The sequence below is a fragment of the Empidonax traillii genome, unplaced genomic scaffold (assembly GCF_003031625.1).
Source record: "Empidonax traillii isolate 1590-97213 ecotype Southwest subspecies unplaced genomic scaffold, ASM303162v1 scaffold448:size1359114, whole genome shotgun sequence".
In the NCBI taxonomy this organism is placed as follows: Eukaryota; Metazoa; Chordata; class Aves; order Passeriformes; family Tyrannidae; genus Empidonax; species Empidonax traillii.
Genome location: NW_020955641.1, coordinates 957,270 through 974,106, shown reverse-complemented (window position 1 = coordinate 974,106; position 16,837 = coordinate 957,270). Strand labels below are relative to the sequence as shown.

Sequence of the window (16,837 nt, the reverse complement as noted above, 5' to 3'; positions counted from 1 at the left end):
TGCAGGGCCCAGCCTACCTTGTGCTGCCGCAGGAGGAAGGGCAGCAGCATCAGCATCCCCCCATCGTGGACAATCCACCAGACGTCGATGTGGCCCTCCGAGAACCGCTCCTGGTTGCCCGGGAACATGGCAACATTCTTGGCCACCAGCAAGGCCAGGTGCCCAGCCGTGGTCTCTCGCACCAGCTCTGGGAGGGGAAGGGCCACGTCAGCCAGGGCGGTTCGGAGCCCCCCAGCCCGTCAGCGCTCGCCCTCCGCGGTGCCTACCGATGAAGTTCCTCCAGGTCTGGTGGTCCTCCTTCTGGCGCCAGCTGCGGGGCCAGCCCACCAGCACCGTGTTGTGCTGCAGGCCCCCCAGCCCACTGGACTGGATGAGGTGGGACATGCCATCCCGCAGGTTGGAGGAGATCACCACCTGGCAAAAGCCCTTCACCTTCTCCGCTTCCATCAGGCGCCGGATGGACTGCGAGGGAGAGGGAAGTCAGAGACCTCAGGGTGCAGGAACGGGCACAAGCCACAGGCACGGCAGCCACCAGCCCCAGCAGTGGCCCCGTGGCCACGTGTGGGGGGTGTGGGGTACAGGGTGCAGGCTGTAGGGGTACAGCACACAGAGAGTGGGGTATAGGGTGCAGAGTGCAGGCTGTGGGGTGCAGGCTGTGGGATGCAGGTCCCCACAGGGTGCCCAGGTCTCCGTGCCCCATGGCAGGCCGGTGGCTCCGGGCCAGGGGGGTGATGCCCAGTGGTGCGCGGAGCTGGCACGCGGCTCTGTGCCGTGCAGAGAGGAGGGTGTCCCTGTGCCAGGGCTCTGACGGGCGGTGAAGCAGCAATTAGAGTTATTTACTCAGAGAAATTATAACATGTCTGCATGGGAGAGAAACTGTTTGCTTCCGAGGGCTTAATCTCATTAATGTGCCGCCCGGCGGGTGCAGGGGGGGAGTGGGGAGGGCTCTTGTTCTGGCAGGGAAACGCTCCTGTCTCCCACCCTGCCTGGCACCAGAACCACAGAGACCACAGGGAGGGTTGAGGATGTGGGGTCTGCTCAGTCCAGCAGCACAGCAGACCCTGGCCAAGCACCATGCCGTGCTGTGCCATGCTGTGCCAAGCCCTGCAGCAGCTGGCCAAGACTGGGACCAGTGTCTGGATGGTGCCAGCGTCTCTGGTTTCTTGGTGGGGGAGAGGGGTCTGGAGATCCCTGCGGTGCTCCGAGCACTAGTGAAGCACTGAGTCCCCCAGGCTCTGCCCAGTGATGCTCTAAGTCTCTCTGGGCCATCCAGGGCCACCAGTCCTGGTCATGGGGCAGGAACGACCCTGGGCACCTGGGGACCATGGGCACCTGCTGCTGGCAGCGCCTGTCCTGTGGCAGGCAGCTCTCACCTCCTCTGCCCTCTGCGCCTGTGGGTGGTTGTCCAGGAAGGTCCCTTCCAGCACAGAGGCCACAATGGTGAGGCCCTTCCCAGCCTTGAGCTGCGACGTGAAGGACAGGAGCTGCGGGTGCACCACGTTCTGCTCCTGGTCCCCGCGGACCAGGACCAGCAGCTGCGGCCTGGAAGGAGGGTCCTGCAGTCAGTGCCCGCACCCAGCTGGTCCCCGTCCCAGCACCCCCAGATCGCCGTCCCCCCTGCCCAGCCTCACCTCCAGTTCTTGGTGTGCGGGGGCCCTTCCTCCAGCCGCAGCAGGGCATAGCGGGCCGCGCTCAGGGACAGCCCCCGGATCCCATCGCCCCACTCCTTCTCCGCCCTGGGGGAACCAGCAGCACGTAAGGGAGGGTCACAGCTCCAGCCACAGAGAACCAGGCTGGCACCATGGAGCATCCCAGGACGACCAGCCCATGGGAGCTGAGCAGCCCATGCAGAGGGGCCATGGGGGATGCCCAGGGTCAGTGGCGCCGTGGTCGCCCTTACCCGCGGTACTCGATGTATTTGTAGATGAGGCCGGCGATCAGCATGGCCACCAGAGCGTAGTACCAGGAGCAGATGAACATCAGCGCCAGGCAGAGGCTCATGCCCAGGAAGGACAGTGTCCTGTGGAGAGCAGAGCACTGTCAGTGTGCCATGGGGTCCCTGGCCCGGGGTGTCCTGGGAGGTCCCTTGTCCCACCTCATCCCGCCCCAGCTCACCAGTGGTAGTAGCGGAAGCGGGGCCGCCAGTTGGGCGTCCGCAGCAGTGTCTGCACCGCACACGCCAGGTTGACGAACATGTAGCACATGAGGAAGAACCTGCGGGAGAGAGGTGAGGCTGAGTGGGCGCACTGTGAGGGACTGGAGCCGCAGCAGGGCCCTCGGCACCTCCCAGTCCCAGGGTGGCCAGTGCCAGAGCGGGCCCTGCTGATGGAGAGGGGAGCAGGGCCGCAGAGCAGCCAGGCCCCAGGGTTGGCCAAGAAGGGGACCCTGGAGTCCCTGCAGGACCCCCTCTTCCCAGATTGGGGCCAAAGCAGCAGGTGTGTCCCCCGACCCCGAGGAGCAGAGACCCGCCCACGACACCCGCTGCTTGAGAAGGTGCGGGTGGGACAGCACGCTGCCTACATGGAGAGGATGGGAGCCACCTCGTCCAGGGAGGCGATCAGGATCCCGATCTCGCAGATGCAGGCCGTTAGCAGCAGGGCCCATGTCGGCTCCCCGTTGGCTTTCCCGTGGCCGAACACCTGAAGTGGGGGGAGAGGGGTGTGTCAGGGCTCTGCAGCGCCCTGCGGCCCTGGGCACGGGTCCTCAGCACGATGATGAACCCTTCCATATATCCAGCCCTGGCAGGAGCAGGGAATGGGAGCACTGGGTGCCACAAATTGGCACACGTCCCAAGCTGGATCATGCCAGGGCAGCTGTCCCAGTGCTGGCGGGACTGACTCCTGCTGACAGTACAGCCCCTTTCCCCGTCTGCATCATCCTCCCCACACCCAGCACAGCCCCTGTCCCCCAGGGACCCCCACCAGGGATGAGCCCCAGCTCAGCCACAGGCAGCACAGTCGGACACCCCGTGCGTGGGCTGGACACTCTGCTGGGGGAGAGTGGCCCCTCCTGTGGCTGTGGGGATGCAGGGGGGGCCGGGGGCGCGTGTCCGGACGCATTAGAGGGTGCGGGCGGCGCGAGAGAGAGCTCGGGTTGGGGCTGGCAGGGCGAAGGAGGGAGGATAAAATTAGCCCGCTCTTCCCTGGGGGGAGCTGTCGGGTTGGATTTGGAGAGATGAGGTTGTGGGAACGCGTCTTCAGAGAGCAGATAAAATATGAAGCGGCACGGCAGCGTGGGGGAAGGGATCCTGACCTTTCCCGGCACTCTCCTCCCACTGACACCGCAGCCAGAGCCACCACAGCCGCCCACCGCGGCGCCGGTGCCGGCGGGACGAGGGTAGGGCAGTGGGGCTGCTCTGGCAGTGAAGGTAGTGTGGGTGCCCACCAGTCCCTCATGCTGGTGGGAGCCACGGCCACGGTGGGTGCTCAGGGTGGGCAGCACTGGGCCCCGGGGACACCTACCCTGAGGAAGGGCACGATCCCATCCCTGGAGATGGCTTGCAGGAGGCGGGGGGCTCCGGTGAGGCTCTGCAGCCCAGCCCCACAGGTGGAGAAGAAGGAGCCGATGACAATGACCCACGGGGACGGCCATGCCAGGGTGCCAACCACCAGGTTCCCATTGACGGCCTCACCAAACCTGCGGGGTACCAGCATCACCTGTGGCTCCGTCCCGTGACTGAGCCCTGAAAGCACCAGCACCACAACCCAGCTCCCCTCAATGACACCACCTCAAGAGGATGTGACAGGACCCAGGAAGGGCCCACCCCACAGAGGAGCCAGCAAGGGAACAGGGTCTGAAGTCATCAGGGGCCTGCCCCCATCCCTGCACCCGTAAGCGTGGCAGGGACAAGGGGAGGTGCGGAACAGGACTCCCTGTCCCTTTGCCAGAGGGGGTTGATGACGCTGCGTGCAGTTGGATCATGTTTGTGTTGGTGCTGGCGACCCAGAAGTGTCACCTGCCGTGTGAAGCGAGCAGGGCTGCCCCAGATAAGCAGGAACACGAGCACGGGCAGCCCCGGCTGTTGACAAACAAGCGGCTGCCTGCAGCCCCAGAGTAGGAGGAATGCAGCAAAACGTGGGGGGCCAGGGCACACACAAGGCCCCAGTGCCTGTTACAAGCTCGAGCTCCACCTTGAGACACCCACAAACCCTCCAATGCCACTGCGTTTGCCAGCCTCCCTCCATGCCCCCCACGGCCCCAGGACACTCACTTGTCACGCAGGACGACCCCCTCGATGCACGCTCCGAAGAGGACAACAGAGCTGATATCTGCCAGGTGGTCAAGGAGAGCCGGGAGGATGTGGAGTCTTGCCTGCCTGCCCAGTGTGGCACCAGGAGCTCATCCCAGCCCTGCAGAGCCAGCCCACCCACCCTCAGCCCCCCAGCCCAGGCTCAGATAAGCCCTGAAGGATACAGACCGCAGAGGTGGTGGCAATGGCCAGGATGGTGCCCGTGGGGATGGACTTCTGGGCATCCCGCAGGTCTCCAGAGCGGTTGGAGCCAGCCATGATGCCTGGGGAAAGAGGAGACGGTGACAGGGGGAGGAGAGCTACAGCCCACACCCATCCCAGACGGCAGCTTGGCTCATGCCAAGCACTGTGAGAGCCCTGGGCACATCAGGGCACTGCTCAGTGTGTGCCAGGCTGGGGAGTGGGCATGGCAGGCAGTGGAGAAGGCGCTGCTGTGGCTTGGGGCCCCTGGCCTGCTCCTCTGATCCCCCCAGGCACTTCCTCGCCCCTCCTCAAACCCCAGTCTGAGGCCACTCAAGGATTAGGCTCAAAAGCTCTCAAGTGCCTTGTCTCATCAGCCCTTAATTAGCTCAAGCAGGGACGGTGACTGCAGCAGGGGCACGGACAGGGTCCAGCCCCGACGCTGCCCTGAGAGGGCAGGAGGTCACTCAGGGACACGGCCGGACACGGGTCTGGCACGGCCCGAGGGGATGACCCGCGCTCCGGCCACAGCAGGAGTCAGGGCAGGGCAGGACCCCACAGCCCGAGACACCGGGGGACACGTGCCACGCAGAAGCGGCAAGTGAGCAGCGGGAGGGAGGGCAGCGGAGGCTGAGCGGCCACCGGGGACCCTGCAGCGCCGGACCGTCCAGCGCTCGCCATGCCCGGGAGGGTCCCGCCGGCCCCAGCCCCGGAGGGAGCTCCAGAGAGGCCCCGGCGGCCGCGCCCCGCTCGGCTCCGCTGCGGGACTGGGGCCGTGGGGCTCCTCCGCCCCCGGGGGAGCTAAAAATACCCGAGCGGCGGGACGTCAGCGCGGCACCGTCAGATCTGGAGCGCGGGCGGTGCGGGGGAGGCGGTGGCGGCCATCCGCCCCCGCGACATCACCGCCACCGCCGCCACCGCCGCGGGGGCGGCACACGCGGGGATCCGCGGAGCGCGCCCGGCGCCACGTGTGCCCCACGGCGCCCCGTGTGCCACCCGGTGCAGCGAGGCCGGGGGCGGCTCCCACCTGTGACCGAGGGGAAGTAGATGCCGACGAGCAGGGTGAAGTAGGAGGTCATGTCGCTGAAGACGTAGGGCTGGTCCATGTCCACTGGGGTGTCGGGGGGGCTCACCGAGGACATCCCCCGCTTCTCCACGATCACGCCCTTGGTCAGGTACGAGCTCCAGAGGTTCTCTGTGAGGAGGTAGGGGACCGGCGTAAGGAAATGCCCACAATCCCCCACACTCGGCACAGCACCGCCCACCCTGCAGGGACGGACATGGGGGGTGTCCGGTGCTGCCTCACCCTCCCAGGCCTTGCTGAGCGGTTGGCACAGTCAGCATCTGGGGCCAGGGGCATCCAGCAGGCAAGGGACGAGGCCTGGCAGCACAGGTGGGCAACCAGAGCAGGTCATGATGCTGCTGGCAGCATCCCCACAGGATACGGGAGCAGATGACATGGGATTGCAGTAGCAAATAATTAAGAGGGTAATATAATTAATGCTGATCAACACAGGTTTAAGGGAAGTGGATCGTGTCAAAGTAACTTGATAATGTTTTTGATGGGATTACGAGTGCAGGGCTGATGTAACAGGCTTAGTGTCCCTCCGTGTGCTGCCTTGGCTGCAGATCGAGGGGAGAAACTGGAGCAGTGGAGAGCAGCCAGCACCGGGCACATTGGGCAGAGGCAACCACCTTCAGCACGGTACTGCTGGGGGACTGCTGAGAGGGGCAAAGGGGTCCTGAGCCCCCCCTCCCAGGCTGCTTTCAGGTGACAGATAGGGCTGGCAGCCCACACTGAACCTGCCCGTCTTGTCCTCCCAAAAAAGCGTTTCTCCCTGCAGGGAGACCCCTTGCCTGGGGCACAGCGAGCCTCTGCCACCTCTGCCAGGGCCATGCAGTGCCACCCATCCCAAGATGCTGCCAGCCTGGTCACCCTCGCCACCAGCCACCCCAGAGCAGGGTGCTGGTTCTGCCCCGATGCCCCCCCCCCGATGCAGGAGCATTTTCTCCCTGCTGTCCTGACAGAGACTGGCCGGGCTGGGTGGGAGTCCACGCCCCCTCCTCGACAGCACCATCACCAGCAGGAGCAGGCTGTGCCCAGCAGCCAGGGAGACCTTATCTGCCCCTCAAAACCTCAGCGTGGGATGCCATCAAGAGGCTCCCGGCCACCCAACAACTGCGCTCCACCAACCGCAGTGACAGTCACAGCCCCAAGCGCCACACACTTAGCCAAGTCTGAGCTCCACGTGGCCACCAGGACAGGATGGCTGAAGCAGCCCCACCAGGAAGGACTGATCCTGCTCAGGGCTCTACTGCACTCCTGAGTCCCAACTACTGCTCTGGCATGGGGGTCTGCAGACACCCTCTGAGTGTGGCACAGAGCATTGGCTTTGCCACCCACTGCCACACGTGAGCACCTGGCAGATGTATCAGTATCTCCAGAAAAAAAAAAAAAAAAAAAACAGGTCAGAAGTGGCTCCTCCCAGCAAATTCAGGCTCTTTCTGCAGCCCTGGCCACTCTCCCAGTGTGGCCGTGGCCGCAGCAGCAAAGTGTCCCCGAGGGGCAATCGCTTCTCACAAAACCTCAGATCAATAACAGCCTTTCCAAAGGCCAAGAGGAAGGAGAGGGAGGATTTATTCCTCCCCAGCCTCTGGGCATCATTCAGAGCCACCCTGCTGGCTGGCACAGACTGCACGGGTGGCTGCAGTGCCCTTCTCTGTCACCCAGTGCTGGAGTCTGTCCCACTGCCCGGCACGGTGTGGGCACGGCTCACTGTGCCCCAGGGCAGAGCAGTCTCCAGCAGGGATCACCCACAGGTGCTCCTACCTGCACCCAGCACTGCCCGCCCACACAGCGCTTGGCACGGCACAGTGGTCACCCTCACACCCTCACAGCAACAGCACCGACCCCTCCACCAGCCCTGCCAGCAGAGATGCCCAGCAGGCACGGCCACTGCCCCACCACAGCTCCCCTGGGCTTCTCCTGTGCTTCCCCCTCCATGCTTCCACCCTCACACCCCCATGCCCATGTCCCCATGCCACGCTCACCTTGGATGAGGCCACTGGCAGCGCCGGGGATGCCCTCGATCTCGGTGACGTTGTTCATGGTGAAGTACTCGTCGCAGGTGGCGTTCAGGAAGCGGGAGGTGCAGAAGAGCTCCCAGAGCTTGGAACCCACCGTCTCGTTCCCCTCCACCACCGTCTTGGTGCAGAGGTCGAAGCCGTGGCGCGAGAGGGTCCTGTTGCCCAGGAGGCAGATCCTGGGGGGACACAGGCACTCAGCTGTGCATCTACATGCCCCAGCCCCGCTGCAGCCCTGTGGGACCCCATACTCACGGGAAGCTTGGCGGGTCGAAGGCTGACTTGATGACACCGGCATAGATGGCGAGGATGGAGAGGATGACACAGCCCAGGAAGACCAGGGCAAACTTGTTGACGTACTTGACCCCCACGAACACGACAGTGGCCATGCAGGTCAGCACGCAGGTGCCGTACACACGCATGTTGTTGAGCATCGCGGCCGCCTCCCCGCTGGCGTCCTCTGCCTTGAAGATGGCCATGGCTGGGAAGATGTAGGCCTGGGAGAGAGTCGTGGCATCACTGCCTGGCTAACAGCCCGCAGGGGGGACCCTGGGGAAGTGTCCCTCGGCCCCCTTGCAAAGCCTCAGTACCCTGATGTGCCATGAGGAGTGGGCAGCGTGGGCAGGCGAGGGCAGAGCCGCCCTGCCAGGAGCTGAGCCCTTGGCACTGTGAGGAGCAAGGAGCAGGCACCTACCAGCAGGATTTCGATGGTGCCCAGGATGTACATGGCGCCGGCAAAGGTGGTGCCCAGGTAGAAGCAGAGCCCCACGGCCCCTCCAAACTCAGGTCCCAGGGAGCGTGAGATCATGTAGTAGGAGCCACCCGCTGCCAGAGAGAGCAAAAGTGGGTCCCAGCCAGACCCCAGTGGCACCCCCAGCCCTGTCAGGTACACCCTAGGGCAGACTGCAGCCAGGGCAGGGCTGGGCCCAGCTCCAGCAGTGAGCAGGATGCAGTCCCCAGGGCCCCAGAGCAGCAGGAGTCATCACACTGGCAGAGTCATTCCCCAGAAGCCCAGCTGCCAGGTGCAAAGGGATGGCCAAAGGGACATGTGTCCCCTGGACACCAGACAGTAACTAGAGCCCCAGAGACCTGGGCCAGGCCCTGCTCCGTCCTCCCAGAGGAGCTCTTAGAGCTGGGCTGCCGGGATCGATGGTCCCGCTGCGGCAGCAGGATGATAAATAGCTTTAATTACACCCTGCGCTGGGCTGTCAGTGCCGTGCCCAGCCCGGCGCAGCTCCTGGCTCCCCAGGGATCTGCAGGGCCGGGCGTGCTCTGGTGGAGGCATCCAGGGCACCCACCGCAGGGACCAAGCGGTGCCTCCCGTGGGAGGCAGAGCCCGCACACGGCAGCGTCCCTGTGTCCGGCGGTGGGAGACACCACCCCACCGCCCAGCCCAGGGCACTCAGCACGCCCGGATGGAATCCTCCTGCCGCGTGTCTCCCGGCTCCCCCCGGCCTCGCCAGTCTGGCGGAGGGAGGAGCCGCGGCTGGCGGCTCTCGCTGCCATCTGCACCTCGCGGCTCTGGGGACGGGTGGCGGCTCCAGCGCTGCGCTCCCCGCGGGCCGTGGGGATCCCGCGCGGGCTGGTGGCAGGAGGCTGGGGAGCGGCTGGTGCCCCCGGGGGATGCTCTCTGGGAGAAGTCCCTGCAGGCACCCGACCCGGCAGGGAGCAGCTCCCCGCGCGCGGCACATGCAAGGACACGGGCTCGGCTGTACCTGGCACCACGCCGTTGGTGGCGATCGCGCTCATGGAAATGGCCGTCAGCATCGTCTGCGGGACGAAACACGGTGTGGGCACCCGGTAGAGCCGGGCCGAGGGACAGGGGGAGTGGAAGGGAGAGCTGGGGCTGTGAGGGGACATGGGGGGCTCCCTGGGGCCACGATGAGATGCACTGTCCAGGGAGGATGGATGGACAGACGTGGAGGGTGGATGGGCAGTCAGGGCTGCTGGCCGGCAGGGCAGCTGCAGGGGCTGAGCCCCTTGAAGGGATAGGCAGTGCCATGGGGAGCCTCTGGCTGCACAGGACACTGCCCAAGGCCAGCCCGCTCAGCCTCTGCCCTGGGGCGACTGTCGGGATGACTCACTGCAGCACAGCAAAGTGCCAGGAAGGACAGGGGACCCCCAGCACATTCCCCCGCATGGCAGCTACGATCTGGGTCACTGTTTGAGCACTGTTCCACTGCTGATTCCTCTGGGAAGCTGAAGGCCTCTCCTTGCTCTAAGTGGGGTAGGAGCTAGAGCAGGGTCAGGGTCAGGGCAGGGCAAGGTGAGCTGGCAGATAATGAACCTCTCCACAGCTCAGACAGACCCCAGGCGAGGCCAGTGGGGACACATCTGGCTCTGAAACTCACGCAGGAGCAGCAAAGGAAGACCATGCAGAAGGACTCCATGATGCCGGCAATCCCCACCACCCAGGTGAGGCGCAGGAAGAGGATGACCCCAAAGATGTTCTGGAGGCAGGGCAGGTAGACACCCATGAAGGTGCCCATCCGTGGGGCCTGTCAAGGGAACAGCAGCCATCAGGGCTCACGGGCCTGGCTGGCAGAGGAGCAAAGGGTCCTGCTCCTCCTGCAAAGTAGCCAGGGATCCCCGGTGAAACTGCCCTCTGGTCAAGGCCAAGGGACCTTCTGTCCCCAGGGCAGCCCTTGACCCAGCACTGCACAGGCAGGGGCTGGGGAAGGGGCTGTGTCCCTCCTTAGTCCTCACCTGCACTGGTTTCTTCTTGCCCCCATCGTTGTTCTCAGCCTCCTCATGCTCCCGGCTACCCTGTGGCAGGTTGGTGTAGTTGGCCAGCCCACTCAGCAGGGACGAGACCATGGGACTGGTGTCCATCTCCTCCTGTGGAGAACAGAGCCCCAAGCTGTGAGGACAATTCCAGAGGGACCCCAAGCCAGCCCCAGGACCCAACAGACCTCACCACAAGCCAACCCACAAGCTCACCCTGCTATAGCAGCAGGGTGACCCTGGCCTGGGGCACTGGCATGTCCCAGTGCCACAGTGCAGGTCGGGGTGCTGCAGGACAACTGCCCAGCTTGGCCCCCTCCCCAGCACCCTCCCTGCCCCCGTGCCTGCACGCCCTACCTCAAAGAGTGCCATGTTCTTGCCATCGTACTCTTTGCCCTTCTCCAGGTCCGTGCTGTTGATGAAGGGGCTGCTCTCCTTGGGATTGCCATCGCCTGCAGAGACACCGTGGGGTCAGTCAGGCAGCCCCTGCCCCTGCCCACACCAGGAGAACATCCACCCCACAAGGTCACCACTGTGAGAGGTCACAGCTCCCACGGGAGGGCTGCCAGGGCTGCGGGCACCACGATCGCACCCAGTCCCGGCACAGGCAAAGGCAGCCCCGGCGTCCCAACCTCCAGCATCCCCTCCCACACCACACACGGGCACGGGCCGTCCCCAGGAGCCACGTGCTGCCCTGCCCAGGGGTGCTGACGCGCAGACCCGCCGGAGCGCATCCACGCACTGAGGCAAGCGGACTGGATCCAGGGGGAACCCTCCGGCAGGACAGCTGGAAGCAATAATTCACGGCCCCAGGTGCCCGTGGGTGAGCACACCGGGGCTGCCCGCAGCACTGCGTCGGCAGGGACAGGATCCGGCCGGTTGCTCAGCGCCAGAGCAGAGGGGATGGTCCCGGCACAGTGCCCGGCAGTGAGGCAAGTGGCCAGGTGTCTGGTCCTGCTCCCAGACACGCACCACAGGAGTGGGGGCCACAGGGCGGGAAGGCGTCCGGCAGTGATGCCACCAAGGGCAGGTGGTGCCCGGGGTGGCAGAGCCACCCACAGCAATGCAGGCCCCACAGAGCTGCCAGGATGGGGCCACTGCCGCTCTCTGTATTAATGTCCTAGTGCAGAAGAAACAGAGTTGGCTTAATAGTGAGGAAAACAGCTGAGCTGCAGAGCAGCAGAAATAAATCAGGCTGGAAATGGAGCAGCAGTGAGGGCGGCGCTGCCGGAGCAGCACAGCCCTGAGTAAAGGCCCAAAGCGGAGAGGGGCCGGGACAGAGGGGCCAAGAGCCAATGGACACAGTGCTGGGCAAATGGCTGGGTGGATGATGGTCCCCATGGCACAGGGAGATGTGGGCAGGTGGGCTGGTCCCCAGCCCTGGGCGTGGAGAGAAGGGCTCCCTGTCACACACTTGTCCCACCAGCACGGCCTCGCAGCCGGAGCAGTTGCACTGCACCACTGGGCAGGCTGCCTGCATGGGCAGGGTCACAGACCTGCTCCACACCCTGGGGCCAGGGCAAGAGATGTCCCCTCCCCTGTCCCCCAACATGGAGCCCATGAGCGCCTGGGGGCAGAGGGACAGTGCTGGGACAGTGCAGTCACCCACTCATGGGGACAGCCCCAAGACAGACCCTATGACCCTTCAGAACAGCATGGTACTTTGAAGAGAGCCAGCCTCCTGCCAGTTGACTCATGTTCGGGATCCTGGGAGCCAGTGTGCAGCAGTGATTCACCATCTGCAATTCCCCGCCAGACTGACCAGGAGGTGAAACCCCGAGTGCCGCAGGTGACACCAACCTGTGGGCTGGCCCCCACCTCCTGCCATCCCTGGGCTCCTCCAGAGTGAGGCAGCAGGGCAGCAGTGTCCCTAAGGGCACAGCCAAATCCCAGGGCACAGCCCACAGGTTTCTTCTGCACAGGAATGGCCACGGTGGTGGCACTGGGACACTCCAGCCCATGGAACCTGCCAGCTTCACTCCACAGTCCCCTTGGACACACACCCAGCACTGCAGGCTGCACCACCAGCACATGCCCTGCCCCGTATCCCCCCTAGAGGGTCTCAACACGGACCCAGTGTGCTCCTTGCTCCAGGTTTGGTCTAAAGTCCTAATCCTCATTAGGTAACAGGAACAGTGTGGGTTGGCACCCACCCGTTCAGCACAGCTCTCGCCCACCCGCAGCAGCTCCGGGGACTGCACTGACGCGAGACATCCATCATGCCAACAGGACAACATCCAGGCTAATGCTGGGGCCATCCCCAGTATGGGGGCACAGGGACACAGGACCAGGGGTGGCTGGAGCCCACCTCCCCCCCGGGACCGAGTGGGGCTGGGTGGCACCCAGGGGGCACGGGCAGCCTGGCAGGGGGACGCGCTCGCAGCCTGGCAAGGCTCTGGGACCCCTCCGGGGGAGCGGAGCCCGCGGGGGCCTCGCCTCGCCGCCTGGTACCCAGCCGACGACATCACCGTGCAGGTTTCCATGGCAACGGCGAGCCACGGCCGCCTCGGCTCCCGCTCTTATGTAACGGCGCAGGCAGCCGGACTCTGGCCCCACATGGCACCCGCGCCCCGGCCCACTGGCACCCACGGATGGCGCGGCCGGACCCCCGGCCCCAGCCCACCCACCACGACCCCGCGGGACTGGCACTGCCCGGCTCCGCACGACAGGCGCCAGCAGCACCCTGGGGTGCCCACGCTCCAACGCACGTCACCACAACAGCACCCAGAACTCGGATTCCCTCCACCCCCACCCCTGGCCGCCGCCCCTTGCGCCGGGACCGCGGCCCCTGCCTGGCATCACCCAGGTTGCCAGGGCCGGCCTGGGGCTCAGGAGCCCCTCTCCTGGCGGTGCCGCTGGGAGGACCGGCACCGGGAGAGGCCCCGTGCTGGTGGGAATGAGGATGCAGCACGGCTCGGGGGGATCCCCGGCCTCCCGCCTCGCCCCGGCCCCGCAGGCTGGAAGGAGTTAAGCACCAAGACGCGGGGTCCCAGGTGACAAAGCGCTCCCGCTCCTGCTCCTGACGGAGACCATTTTGCCGCAGCGGGGCTGGTGCAGCCTCTTCCCGGCAGCTGCCACAGACCCGTGGTCTGCAGACAGGGGCAAGCAGGGCAGGCAGGAGCAGGCAGGGCAGGAAGGACAGGCAGGGGCACTGCACCCGTCCCCCACCTGCCACTGCCACGGTCAGCCCTGCCCGGTGGCACCCAGGGGCTGCTGCCTCCCGGCCCTGGGGACACGTGGGACACTGCCAGCCGCCCCAGTGCCCGCGGGCCCGGCCGTGCCCCGCTGCCCCAGTGCAGCCGGGGCCGAGCGGCAGCGGGACGGGAGCGCTGGACGGGGCTGGCAGCACCGAGGGCAGCAGCTCAGCCAGGAGAGACAGTGTGAGCTGAGCAGAGCCAAGCCGTGCCAGGCTTCGATCCCGGCGCTCCGCCGCCCCCCTCCCCAGGGATCATTCAACATGAATCGGCCTTTTAATTTGCTGCGGCGCCTGGAAGGGCTGGCGGCGGGATCGCTGGCAGGAACCCGCAGCCCCGCCGTGGGCACCACGCAGCCCCACTCACAGTAGGGTTTCCACCAATCTGCCTGCCCAGGGCAGCCCAGAGCCGATACTGGCAGGCCGGGGCCCCAGCGCCGAGGGACCATCACTACACTCCTGTAGCCCCCCAGTGCAGCGCTCGGGCAGAAGCCACAATTTGATCTTCTAATGGCTTTTTACTTAGCCCTAAATTGGGTTGGGAAGCGTCATGTCCCTTATCCCAAATCCTCCCTAATCGCTTTACACGGCGCAGGGCACCAAGCACTGGCTGGGGGAGCCCCAGTAGCCACCCCCCACGAGCTAATTAACCAGGACTGCTGCCGGGGCTGCTGCCTGCTCCTGTCCGACCGCGGCCGGTCTGTCCCCTCCGCAGCATCCAGCACACAGTGAGCCCCAGCCAGGGACATCGGGTGCCGGGGCTGCGGCACTGGCCGGGAGGAGCACCGAGTGAGGAGGGACGTGTTGGGAACAGCCCCGGCCCTACACCCCCCTGCACCTCCGTCTGTGCTCCTGCACAGGGCTGCTGACAGCGCCGGAACCCCCTGCGCCACCCCCCGCCCCGGTCCCCCCAGCCCCAGGGGTAGCAGCAGTGCGACGGCTGCTCAGGGCACTGGGGACGCCTCGGGGCTCCCCCGGAGGCGCACAGGACACCTTGACTTTTGCCACAGGACACCTTGACTCCTGGGGCTCTGCCTGCGGCAAGGGGCACCCCAGGGTGACCCCAGCAGCCCGGAGAGCACATGGGCGAGCACGTGGCCCTGGCTGATGTCCCCAGCTGCTGCCGTTTTGCAGGAGCTGCCGGCCAGGGAGGCCACGCTGCTGTTCTGTCACTCCCAGCTATCAAGGGGACTTGGCTGCACAGCTACTGCCTGGCCCGGGGCTGCCGGCCTGGGGCACCTAAGGCAGATGGGGATGGTCAAGGGGCCTCACGGCAGTGGCACCTCTGCACCCACCCAGGCTTCCTTCTCCCCTGCAAAAGGGTGTCTGACAGCTGCCCTGGGAGGGTGACCCTCAAAGAGGCCACACAGCCCCTGCAGCCCCACTGAGGCAAAGACCACTGGTGGCCAGAGCAGTGCTGGCTTGTGCTGGCAGCGTCATGGCAGTGCCAGCTCTGGCTGCAGCACGGGGGGGGAGCAGGGGAGCAGGGGAGGGTGGGGTAGGGTGGGAGGGTGGGAGAGTGGATTGTGGGGGTGCGATGCTCCCCCTGCCCTAGGGCTGCACTTTGCCCCTCCAGACAGGAAGCACACTGAGTGGCCTTTTGGGCTGGATTCCTTCACTGCCTGACCCAAATTGGACCAACTGCTACTTCAGACCTATCCTCTTCCTTCCTAAACCCAGGATTATCCTCCCTTTGATCAGCCGGCCCTGCAGCGCAGGATTTCCAGCACAGGCGCTTTGGCTGGCTGCATTTAAACAGCTTCCCAGATTCTCCGACAGCCCAAGTCCTCCCTTGGAAATGGCCATGGACACAAGTTCCAGCAAAGCTCCTGGCCCTGTGTCTGCCCTCCTCGGACATCCCGGTGCCCCTGGGCTGGGCACTGTCATAGCAACATGAAGGGGGGACTGCAGTTGACATCCCCACACCCCAAGCAGAACAGAGTGAGCTGCCAGCCTGGACACTGCAGGCTCCTGCTCCCCACTCCCACCACCTCCCCAGAGGGTCTGCACCAGTCCAGCCATTGTTGGGCTGCTGGGGCTGGAGCCCTTCCAGCCCTTGTCATGCGGCTCGCACAGGCTGTCCCGAGCGGGACCTGAGCAGGGACATTGCTGGCCTTTCTGACAAAAATGGCTTAATTGGCACCCAGGGCTTCACCACTTGTGTTGGTCTGGGCAAGTTGTTGGATGTCCAGTACTGGAGCAGCCGGGACATGTGGAGGGGGCCCGCTGGCATGCAACAGCTCTGCCACCCCCCGGGTTGTCCATGGTCCCTGCAGACAGACCTCGTGCTGGGAGTTCAGTGTGACCCTTGGCACGGGGGGGACAACTCAACTCCCCACAGCAACTGCCCTTGTCATGGGTGTGGAGGCCTCTGCTGAGCCCCTTCTTACAGACAATCCCTGCTCTCCCAAGCCCTCCACGCTCCTGCTTCCTCCAGCCCTTCAACCGCCATCCCATAGGGCACCATCTCGCCAGGCTCAGCTCCAGGGACAGTCTGCCTGCTCCATCTGTAGTGGCACCGTGTCCAGCCCTCCTGCCAGACCCCGGGAGAGCAGAACTGCCTGCCACCACGCCGCCGGCACTGCCACAGTGGAAAATGGTGAGTGGGGGAGAAATCCTGGTGCTGCAGAGGGCAGGGGGAGGGCAAGAGCCCAGGGAAGGGCACGGCCGGGGGCCAGTGCGGCAACCCCAGCCCGGCAAGGTGCCCCCAAAAGATTCCTGCCAGCCCTGACCTTGAGTGGAGCCGCAAATAAACAAGCAAATAAACAGGCTGGGGTCGGCAGAGCAGAGGAACACGCAGAGCCTGGCTGTGGATGTGCCCAGAGCCCCACTGTGGGCAGCTGGGACCCCCACAGACACTGTCAGAGCTGACTCTGTCCTCCCGGTTGGAGCTTTGGCAAACCCCAAGAGGGGACCTGGGAGGGGGACCTGGTGGAGTCTGTGAGGGTCAGAGGGGCAATGCAAGTTCCTCTGGGCACACACTGCATCCCCCTGGTTCCAGCCCATCCCTGCGCCCTGGTGAGAACAGGGCCTGAGCTGCCTGGCTACCTGGGGCTGGACGTGGCCCCGGGGGGAGCGGGGACCCTCACACAGCTCGGCGATGTCGGATGCCCGGTGGGTCGCTTCAAGCCGAAGCGACAGCAGTGATAATGCTGCTGGAGGGCCAAGCGCCCCTCAACCGCAGCGAGCAGTGACCCTGAGCCGGGGCTGCGCCAGGGTTGCAGCGGGACGGGGCACGGTGCGGCACGGCACGGGCTGGACCGGACCAGCTCGGCATGATCGGGCTCGGCCACGGCCGAGCGGCTCCTGCCGGCCCCGGCTCAGGGCCCGGGCGGTCGGTTCAGCACCGCGGACAGCGGCGGCGGCCCCGGGGGGCGGCGGGTGCGTGGGGGGGCGGCAGGGACGGG

General features: G+C 65.6%; 1 protein-coding gene across 2 annotated transcripts in view; it reads right to left on the bottom strand.

Moving 5' to 3' along the window:
- The window catches only part of SLC12A5 (solute carrier family 12 member 5), a 29,216-nt gene that overhangs the window by 5,049 nt on the left and 7,330 nt on the right, over positions 1-16,837 (bottom strand). For both annotated transcript variants that reach the window (XM_027894986.1, XM_027894985.1), the window contains exons 2-19: positions 10,595-10,689; positions 10,220-10,351; positions 9,865-10,011; positions 9,229-9,283; positions 8,208-8,338; positions 7,769-8,010; positions 7,481-7,692; positions 5,457-5,624; positions 4,414-4,512; positions 4,211-4,268; positions 3,462-3,636; positions 2,521-2,639; positions 2,116-2,214; positions 1,901-2,020; positions 1,632-1,736; positions 1,374-1,542; positions 267-462; positions 18-187 (exon numbers count right to left, since the gene is read on the bottom strand). In XM_027894986.1, coding sequence (XP_027750787.1) covers positions 18-187; positions 267-462; positions 1,374-1,542; positions 1,632-1,736; positions 1,901-2,020; positions 2,116-2,214; positions 2,521-2,639; positions 3,462-3,636; positions 4,211-4,268; positions 4,414-4,512; positions 5,457-5,624; positions 7,481-7,692; positions 7,769-8,010; positions 8,208-8,338; positions 9,229-9,283; positions 9,865-10,011; positions 10,220-10,351; positions 10,595-10,689 — 2,492 coding nt within the window. The remainder of the gene's footprint in view (positions 1-17; positions 188-266; positions 463-1,373; positions 1,543-1,631; positions 1,737-1,900; positions 2,021-2,115; positions 2,215-2,520; positions 2,640-3,461; positions 3,637-4,210; positions 4,269-4,413; positions 4,513-5,456; positions 5,625-7,480; positions 7,693-7,768; positions 8,011-8,207; positions 8,339-9,228; positions 9,284-9,864; positions 10,012-10,219; positions 10,352-10,594; positions 10,690-16,837) is intronic.